Raw genomic sequence first — 10,518 nt, 5'->3', positions numbered from 1 at the left:
CTGACTGAGGAGTTAATATGCTCTCTTCTAGAGGAACTGAAGGACTGCAGAATTCTAGAAGGTTTTGTTCCATTTCTTGGATTAAGAATCAGAAAAATACCTCCATCTCCTATCCTGCTCGTGATTCAGGTTCTTTCTCCAGAGCAAGAACACGCATTATGACTTGAAAAATCAGTGCCTGGCTAATTGCTTAAGCCTTTTACCTGTACTTGCAGGTGTGATTTGGACTGCACTAAGGGCTATAGATCAGACTTGGTTTAAAATCTTTCTGTATAATCAAGTTGAACTGTATTAAAAATGGAACATTTTCTTCTAGAAATTGAATTACTCTTAACAATACTGAGTGACTGGTCTGGTCTGTGACTTCCTACAAAACTGTTAAATGGTCTTATTGAGGATCACTCTTTCTTTTCATTAATTGACAAGTTACGCAAGGGAAGAAAATAAATGAAAGGAAGGCCATTTCTCAGTTAGATATGGTAACACTGTGGGTGGAATTTGCAACAAAACGGAATATATTATTGATTTAAAGAACACAGAAGAGTACTGATCATTTTATTTTCACAGTGAATGATGAAACTATTTAGCTAACTGTTTCCAATTTGCACTTCCAATAATCTTCCTCTTAGTAGCCCGGAGGGCATATTGGAAAGAAAAGAATACTTCTTTTAACAAGTGATAGGACAAGAGGGAGTGGCCTCAAATTGTACCGCGGAGGTTTAGATTGAGTATTGGGGAAAACTTCTAAAAAAAACCCCAAACTTCTAGGGTTGTCAAGCATTGGAACAGGCTGCCCAGGGAAGTGGTTGAGTCACCATCCCTGGAGGTATTTGAAAGACGTGTAGACGTGGCACTTAGGGACATGGTTAAGTGGTGGACTTGGCAGTGCTGGGTTAACGGTTGGACTCAATGATCTTAAAGGTCTTTTCCAACCTAAACGATTCTATGCTTCTCTTTGGAAAAATCAGTAAGGAACAAATGGACCACGTGCATTAGCAGGGGAAAACGCTTTTATGTAAATCAAAATACAATTCTAGAACAGGAAGTTCTTAAGAGAATCCACTAGGAAACACAGAATTACTAACAAAAAAATTTTTAGAAGTCTGTTACAAAGCGATTTTAAAAGTGTGTGGACAAAGTTCACCTGGTTAAATCAACATAGCCCTATTATACTGAAGCCAATGGAGTAAAAATTACTCACTACCCGAGGCTCTAGCTTTTAATATTAATTTACTGAGCTTAGGGAAGTACTTGACCTCTTGAAGATTAGTTTATTTAGATTGCAATGGTGATTGTAAAAGAAATACAGAGTAAAGAACATAGCCCTCCCTTTATTTTCCTTGATGCTGAGAAACGGAGTGTATTTTCCTCCAAGTAGCTGGTATTTTCAAACAGACTGATGTAATAAGTATCCCAAAGCTGAGAGGGACTAAGATGGGAAATGCTTTACTTTCTTACTATCCTGAAATCAGAGTTCTGCTGCAGCAGTAACTGATGGTGTTTTTAATTGCTCACAAGACCAGTATCAAAACCCATCCTGGTACCACCAGACATCACGATGCTATTAAATACGGGCCAAGGAGGTTTTAAGAGTTTGCCTCACCTCAGTGGATCAAACAGTGGGCAACCGGCTAATCTAGTTCGTGATGGCAAACATGGTTCTAGTCCCTGGGATCCCACCCCTGGTGGAGTCTGTGGTGCAGGAGGTCCTTCGCCATTCACCAGGAGCTGGAGGAAGGGCCTCTAGCACCACCTTCTCCTTCACCCACCCCCTAGTCCAAGAATCCACAAGCTGTGTAGAGTTACTCTGTTGATTGGCATGGCTTCTGACATTTCAGCTGTGTTTAACTGTTGTCTTCTAAGCAAACTTGGAAGACAAGTCACTAAGTGTTAATGGGTGGTCTATAACTGAGCAAGATGCCTGCATAGTTCTAATCACTCTACTGATGTATATACATTAGGTTTTGCTTAAAAAAAAAAAAAAAAGTTGAAAGTCTTTGAAACTCTGAAATCAAAAGATTGAAAAATCAGAGGAAAAAAACAGATAAAATTGATCTCACTGAAATCAGTAGGAAACCTCCCCTTGAATTCAACAGAACCAGGCTTTTAGTGGTAATTCTTGGAGTAAGGCAAATGAGTAACCTCAAATTTGCAACAGCAAAGATCTCTCTCCTTTGCAATAAAACCTAAGAATTTTTATTGATATAGTAATGTTAAAATTGTGTTCATACTGCACCTTCATCATTCCAGTACAACACATTATTAACTGAAATCAGCTGGGAAGTGATTAATTTCAGGATAAGGATTGTCTAGTGCTTTAGCATGTCCACACAACAGTGGGTTGTACTGGTATTGTTATGATAATTTTCTTCCATGTGGATCGAACAGGGAAGAAACTTAGCTAGCTTCTAACACAACTGTATCAAAACTGCATACTTGCTGTTCTTCAACAGTGATCCATCCAGCTCATAAAATTCAGTCTTAACCGATGCCAGCAACCTGCTTAGGATACAGGACAGCTGTGATTTCCGATGAGGCACATAGGTAGGAAAAAATGTATAAAACCAGAGATGCTGATGAGAACACAAAACAAGAAATGAAAATAAGTAAGTCTGTAATAGTGACATCAGAAAAGTAAACGTCAGTTCTAATTTATGTCCTTTTAGTATTGCACCAGCTCATCACAATTGTTAATTGTACTCTTCCCTTACTAGGCAGCATCAGAACATTCAGACTCTCCCAAATGTACAAATACAGTAAGACTTCACAACTACTGTTTTTTGTGGGCAGCTTTTTAAGTGTTGGTAAGTGGAAAAAAGGTACATAATACAGAAACTATAGGACTAGCATTACTTCGTGACTTACTGTTTTCTATTGCTTCTACTTCAGAAACACTCCTTTAAAATCACCACTGTAATCCACAACACTACTTCATTCAATAGAAATGAAGTGCGGTAATGCCATTTGAAGATTTAGGGGGTTTTTTTGGTTGGTTTGTTTTTTTAAATATGACTATCCATGCACAGTAAAAGTACCAGACCACTGGTCTCTGTAACTGCAAAAGTTGGCTTCCTTCCTTCAGCTTCCAGATTCCCAACTTCTTTATTTGCCTGCACTCCTAAGTAGTTTGTTCTGGTTTTGACTGACCATCATGTGACCTCGTTCTGAAGGATTCAGAAGTACTTAGTTGTTAAATGTATTTATTTAAAGCACTTTGTGTTGGAAAGCAGGTCCAGGGCAACGAGAGCTGGCCAGGGTGGTCTCTGGCCCGTTTTGCTGGAGGAGGTGAAGGCTGCCTGGCTGCACAGCTGGAGATGCCAGGGCAACCCACTGCCCCGGCTCCTCTTCCTAATAGCTGGTACCACTCTTACCCCATGGCTTTTGAACCTACTGATTTTGCTTAACCTTTTTTTTTTAGGCAACAAAATTCAGTTTTCTCAGCCATACCTTCAGAACAGTCAAAATCTGTGAGATTTGGGATGCGTAAGTGCAGACAGTAGCTCAGCATTACCAGGTAAGTTACTACTACCTGATGGTGCTATTGTCTGCATAAAAACATGGTAAAACAGAAGCCTTCAAGCTACCTTTTGTAGTTGGGAGTATGTAGCTTAGACACTGCACAAAAGCAAATCACTAGATGGCGCACACTCCAGCTCAGAGATACGTGAAGTTTTCAGCAATTAGATTGCTTTACGATGTTATCTTGATGGATAATAGTTGATATCATAACATAGATTTAGTAAGACATGCTTTGAGATGAATAAAAATCTCGTAGAAAAGATTGAATTATTTTGTAAGTTATTCCTCCCTTGCACTGTCAAAAATTTTGACGAGCACAAGCAAACAAGCTAGCATTGAAGGAAGACTGTATGAAAGATTTCTACTGGGTTAGCCATTGATTTTTCTAAGAATGGTCTTTTCATACTTACTGATTACCAGGCAACCAGAAATTAGTTTGATTCAAGATCCACTATAGAGAAGCAAAAAATCCAAACCTGCCTTAATCAGTCCTCTACTTTTAAGAATGAACAACAGTTTTGTTTTGAAACAGGCCACAGAAGGAGGACAATGCAAACAGCAACCATTAATGCACATTTCACCTAAAACAAATGTTATTGGTGTAAGAAAAATATTTCTTCATACTCTAGGTGCAACAACCTGTTGTACAAAGACCAGCAAGGTGAATTTGTTTTGGGATTTTTTTTAAGATGGGAACTTCACGTTCAGAACAGGCATTGTTGTGGTACACTGGCAGGCAGCATAAACAAGTGACTTGAAGCAGGTTTATTTTCAGATTTCACTGTCACTAAATCTGGTTCAGTAAATAAACTTTAGACCTGGGAAAATGCAGGTGAGAGCAGCGATTACTTTCTCTAATAGCTATTCAGAAACATTTGATTGCTTAATGATATTTCAGCTCAAGAGTCAAACATTGCTTCACACAGAAACAAAAGTAGCTTTATATACAAGAGTTTGTTTTGGTTTTTTAATTCTAAATAAGCAAAACACTCACCAAATCTGTACCCATGGTTCCTTAGACTTCCTCTACCACCACACAAATGCATTCCTTACAAGCCAGCTCTTGCATACAGCTGAGAAGTTTCTTCCTCAGGTGCTTTGTACTAGGGAAACTAGGGCTTCATTATACAGAAAGATTTAATTTAAAAAAAAAATATATATATATTTAGTCTAACATCCAAACATTAGATTCTTGAATGATTTGCACAGAAACTAGCTTCAGTGAGGGCTAGGGGGATGTATTGCCAACTCAACCTGCTCAATTCATGAGGTTTGTGAGGTTTTATTTTTCTTTAAAAAGCAGCTGTAGCAGCAGGCAATACCCTTTTTAAAGCACTATCGGTCTCCATCCCTTCCCACTTCACTATAGCCTGTTGGGACAGGATTTGATAAATGCCATACTCGCCATCAGATCTCTGGGTCATAAAAAACGAAGGGTGGACTCAGTTAAAGAAGGATGAGGAGGTTCAATTCAGCAAGTTTAAAATATCAAGAGCCATCAAGGATTTCAAAGACAACTTTCAAAGGACCACTAGCAGGAGAGCAGAACCAAGACATACCCATATCAGTCTAAATGGCAAGCAGATTCACTGCTCAGGCCATTCAGCATCTGACAAGTAGTAATGTCTGAGCACACTGACTCATTAGAAGACGGCACAGCGCCTCATTGTTCATGCATCTAGGAAGCCAGAAAGACAGCATTCCTCCAAATGGTTTTTATACGGAGGATCTCCAAGATTTCTTTCTTGTCTTCCCTTACTTGTGTCCAGAAGTGATTTTCAGGATCCTATCACCTTGTACCAATTCATTTACAGCAAACTAACTCCCCATGTCATAGCTGCCCAAGTTCACCGCTGGTTACACTGCTACAGGAAGGAGCAAACAGGAACAGGCAATTTTTAAGCTTGCTACTGCCAAGAGAGAGGCCTATTGAACTGTCGGGTCAAGGTGTCTTAACAAAAGCACCGCACTTCTGTTAGAAGTTTTTGGAGTCCACAAATCGATAGAATGGTCATGGCGGGGAAATCACTAAATACACTAAGAATTAAAATCAAACCTGTTCAGAATTTAACTGATCTAAATTTTACAGTAATCTGAAATATAGATTGATTTGATCTAGCACTACCTTAACTAAAATGCACAAGCAACAGCCACTTTCCGGCTCTTTCATTCCCATTTCCTTTTCAAGTAGATACTTGACACAAACTTTGGCCTTGTAAAGACCCAGTAAGGCCACTTGAATTTTAATTCCTGTGTTACTCAGGATGTTGTTCATTGAGTAACCTGCAAAGGATTCTTGGTGCTGAATAATTTCTCTCAGATCATCTCAAACATCCTAACAATCAACCTTTGAAGATTAGTTCATTAGGTTCAGAGCAAATTACTACCGGGAAGAGCCCGGTAACTTTGACACAGGAAAATCTACAACCATGATGTAATTAAAGCACCATGAGAACTGTAAAGCTGGTTTCAACTTACAGATGAAACCACGAACACGTATGTCAGAACTGCTGGTAAATGACTCATGGAAACAGAGTCAAAGCACATTTACATTTAGGTCACTGCACCTGGAAAACATTTTTGAGGAGAACTTGTGGCAACACTACAAAGTAGCTAGAAAAATAAAGCTCTCAAATTCTGCACTTTCAAGACAGTTTCAAGACATGGCAAACTTGATTCTTAGAAAACTATATTGCACTATTAAGAAGCAACTTCTAGGGAGTCTGCAGAATAAATAATCACTAGTCTGCACTTTAATAGTAGCTGGAATAATTAGATGTATTTTCTGTTACAGCCCCTAAATAGGTAAACATACTCTCTTCTGGAGTAATTACATACTCTGTAATCTCTTACAGCTTTTACTCTCCAGGGAATAAAGTCGGAGTCTCACGTTCAGTTTTATCATCTATCATCAGTGTTAACATCCATCCAGATGTCAAATGGCTGGCTGCTTTTATTTACGTTTTCAAGATGAGACTATTTTCTAATCAGTTGCTCACGTTATATTTAGGACGCACTCATGATTACTCCAGACAAAAAAATTAAAAGTTCCATTTTGAAAGTACATTTTAAAAGTTGCCACCAGCCACTTGACTTCTGATTATTTTCTTAAGATTAAATTCTAGGAAAACAAGTCTATTATAAACATTTAAAAACCTGAGCTGTGAATTCTGAGGAAGCTGCACAGAACATGGAGGTCAGTATCAGGTCATGTCTCACAAATGGGAAAGTTTACTTACATTTCAGCTTCTTTTCTGCCACAAGGTGGAAGACTGGCAACTTAAAAGAATAAAATCAATAAACACACAGCTTTTAACTATAAACACCATTTGAACTATTCTTTAAAAAAAAAAAAGTAAAAAAAACCCTTAACAAAATAATCTAATGTCAAACAAGAAGATATATAAACATTTCAGCTTATTTATTTCAGATGGTCTTTGTAGACTACCAGCAGCACAACGACAAGAACTTTCCAGTGTGTGCACTGATTTATGCAAGCAAGGAAGATAACCAAAGTTAAGAGCATACTTTGGCAACATCAACTGTGCTTCAGGAATTATGCTAAACACTGTTTCTAGCTGAAGGTAACTCAAATTAACTTTTGCGTATTTCTGCAACACCCTCCTCAGCGTGGCAGCTGTGGACAGCTGTGTCCTGCAGCTGGAACACAGCCCTTAACCTGAGTTCGCAAGGGAAAGAAAACATCCTTGCACAAGTTTCCCATGTACAGCACAGAGGAAAGTTAAGAGAAAATTATACATTAAGAACCCTTTACACGTGTATATTCTTCCACTTATTCTCAGGCATACAGACTCTGCTTCAGCTCTCCTGGGAGGAAACATGGCAGACCAGGCCCACTTGAACAAAACAAGCTTCCAAATTCCAGGCAGAGGGGCCCAACGCTCAGCTGCGGAAGCACCCAGATACTACACAAAAACGTTACAAAGCGCCTTGAGCAGTCTGCTCTTTCCACAGGACTGTGAAGGAAAAAACAGGGTAAGCGTCAAGAATGGTGATAAACTGCAGTAGTTAGATTAAACATTTATTTTCATATATTCACAAAATCTTCACAAAAGTATTTAAACTCAAAAAGGAATTAGACTTGAGTCAAATACAGAGATGAAATGTACAAGACAAATGAGCAGGCAAACTAAAAGGTCTTGAAAGTATTTTACTTCAGATTGAAAAACGAACAGTTCAACTGTTCTGTTTAAATAAAGATTTGCAAGATATACAGTATTTTATGAATACAATGCTGGTCATTTGAGGCAATGTAAAATACCTCAATTTTTCCTTCATGCTTTTTTTTTTTTTTTTTTCTTTTTTTCTTTTAGAAAGATACTGTTTACCAAAAAGAAACTTGAGCAGTCCAGGAAAAGCTATTTTCCATTAAATTTATGAAAACCATAAATTGAGGCAAACCTAAGATTCCCAATGGAATCAAGATTATCTTCCCGCTACCACCACCTTAAAATTATCACATGCTTATTGGAACACTAATATCTGCACCCTAAGAGTACATTTGCTTTCAACAATGAGGGTGATTCTTTTAAAAACACTTCAGTGTGGTAAATGCGATACAGATCTTTGTAAGCTTTAAAGTTTTGGAACAGTTTTGCTAATAGCAGCTAACAATACTGGATTAATATAATTTATAAATAATTGTTCCCTAAGCGGTGAACATAAGTCTACACATTCACAATAATCTAAAACAAAATAAATACTGTGATTATGCATAATGTGGTACAACTTTTACTAGTTTCTATGAACAAAAGCTCAACATCTTGTTGATAAAATTATCTGATCAAATTAAAATATGAAACTAATTTTTTTTAAAGAAAACATTGTCAAATTAACATCACTTAAGCTTAGTGTTTGAGTAAATGTTACGACTTTTCATATCTTTGGAATATATATTTTTTTCCTTTTTGAAGTAAAACACTTTAACACATTGAAAATGTTTATTAAAGTGATGACATCAGTTCTGGTCTTATTCTAGCATTATTTCACTTTAAAAATCATTGCACTCCTTAGTGCCCATTAAAAGTCAGGTTGGTCTGTAGTATTCTGTAAATGTATATAAAAAAAAATTTCTAAAAGCTAATAGCACTTTTTATAAAATCATCATCTCCGGAATAGCTGCATTTAATACAGCCACATATGCCGAGTACAGACTTTCCTCTTTAAAGAAATAAGTGAAAGTAAATGCCACTTAACTTTCTACCGTTGAAGTGTCCCAGCTCCTGTTCCAAGCTATGCCTGTGAGTGTAATTACACATTAAATTTGCATTCATGGCATCAAACCGCAACCTAGACTTGTAATGCAACTGAACCAGACAAAGGTGGAGTTTAAATTAAATGGTAACTAGATCAATGAAGAAATAACATGAGATATGAAAGGTTTGGGTCTTTAAGGCAATACAAAATATATTTCATTATTTGTTGCTCTGTGTTGATTTTTTTTCAGTAATTAAGTGTAAATATAAAAATGCCTAAGAGGGGAGTGAGAAAAAAATACTTTAATTGTAAAATTCACTTAAAGCTTCAACAGTTATCATCTCCTACAGGAGTTAGCAAAAATATAAAAGACAAAAAAACCCAGACCTGGAAGGAGGAGGGAAGGCACAAACAAAGAGGCATGGGATTAAAGCAGCCCAGGAATGAAAACGTCTGTAACAAACCGAGTTTTGTTTGTGTGGTATTTTTAAACGGAAAAAAAAGAAGAAAACAATCACCATCAACAACCAAACAGGAAAAAAAACCCCAAGTGGCTTTGTATTTCTTTAAAAGAAAGGGTTGGGAGTGACCACTGAGGGGAGGAAGAAGGATGCAACTATAAAACCCCATTGCCTGAAACGATGGCACTCTAGAAAACAAGGTGAAGGTTACTTCTCCGAGATGACAAGCTCAGTGTCTACACAAAGTACATGTACACTTTATACAAATGAAAAACTTCATTTGCCACCATAAACCTTTCTTTCAGAGGAACAGCTTTTGCAGATCAAATGTTCGATTAAATCCTTTAAATGCCAAGAAAAGAAATTCTGAGCAATATAACTAGTAATGTCTCTTTATATGGATGTTAAGATGACAATTCAGATTATTTTCCAAACTAATCCTGAGAAAAATTTATGTTTACAATTTAAACAGTAATGTTATGTAAAAAGTATTAACAAATCCACTATTACAAATGTCAGTTTTCCTATATGGTCATCTATATATACACAATAAAATGGTAAGTATATGCAAAAATAATAAAAAAATCATGCACAAATTACTTTCACCTTTAAAGGCTGGGTTTCCCTCAAAATACAATTTTTTGCTTTTTTTTCCTATTTTTTGTGTTTTATTTGTTTGTTACCACCCCCTAGACACACTGAGTACTACCTCTACAGGTCAGCATGAGCTGATGGGAAATACATTTATTTTACATTCAAGCTTTTATATTCTAAATGACCCTGTTGTAGCATATGACTTATCAAATGAGCAGCCTTTTTCCTCTTTTTTTTTAAATTTTTTTCTTTTTAAATTTTTTTCTTTCTTTTTTTTTTCCTTTTTTTTTGTTTTTTTTTTTTTGTTTGTTTGTTTTGTTTTTTTGGGTTTATTTGTTTTTGCAGTGATCAATCTTCATGATCCGTTCCGTGGCGAGCTGGGAAAAAAAAAAATGCAGTTGCTAATCAATGTCTGAACAGTCTGAAGCTCCGGAAGAGATCCAAGGAGTCACTATCAAACTATCCTGTAGCATGAGATCATTGCACACAGAAGAACAGTCATAAAATAGGCAACTATCTACAAAGGTCTGAAAGGGCTGCATCCCTCTTGTGTTTCCTCTTTTTGCCGTGGAAAAACTGATGGTGTGATTTGCTGCCTTGGTGTTGTTTGTTTGTGACTGAGGTACCGTGGCTTGAGTTTGTTGGACCTTGGAAGCCTTTGTTAGAAGAGCGAAATAACCGTGCAGATCCATGCTGTAAAAGAAGAACATGGCAAATCAGTGCTAAA

At 37.0% G+C, this 10,518-nt stretch overlaps 1 protein-coding gene across 2 annotated transcripts in view; it reads right to left on the bottom strand.

Annotated features, from left to right (window-relative positions):
* Positions 1-7,548: 7,548 nt before the first annotated feature.
* The window catches only part of TENT4B (terminal nucleotidyltransferase 4B), a 42,776-nt gene continuing 39,806 nt past the window's right edge, over positions 7,549-10,518 (bottom strand). For both annotated transcript variants that reach the window (XM_056360777.1, XM_056360778.1), the window contains exon 12: positions 7,549-10,484. In XM_056360777.1, the coding sequence (XP_056216752.1) occupies positions 10,305-10,484 (180 nt within the window). In that variant the 3' untranslated portion in view covers positions 7,549-10,304. The remainder of the gene's footprint in view (positions 10,485-10,518) is intronic.

This window comes from Falco biarmicus, chromosome 15 (genome assembly GCF_023638135.1).
Source record: "Falco biarmicus isolate bFalBia1 chromosome 15, bFalBia1.pri, whole genome shotgun sequence".
NCBI lineage: Eukaryota > Metazoa > Chordata > Aves > Falconiformes > Falconidae > Falco > Falco biarmicus.
Note: the sequence above shows the minus strand (reverse complement) of the source record. Positions and strands in the feature narration are given on the sequence as shown.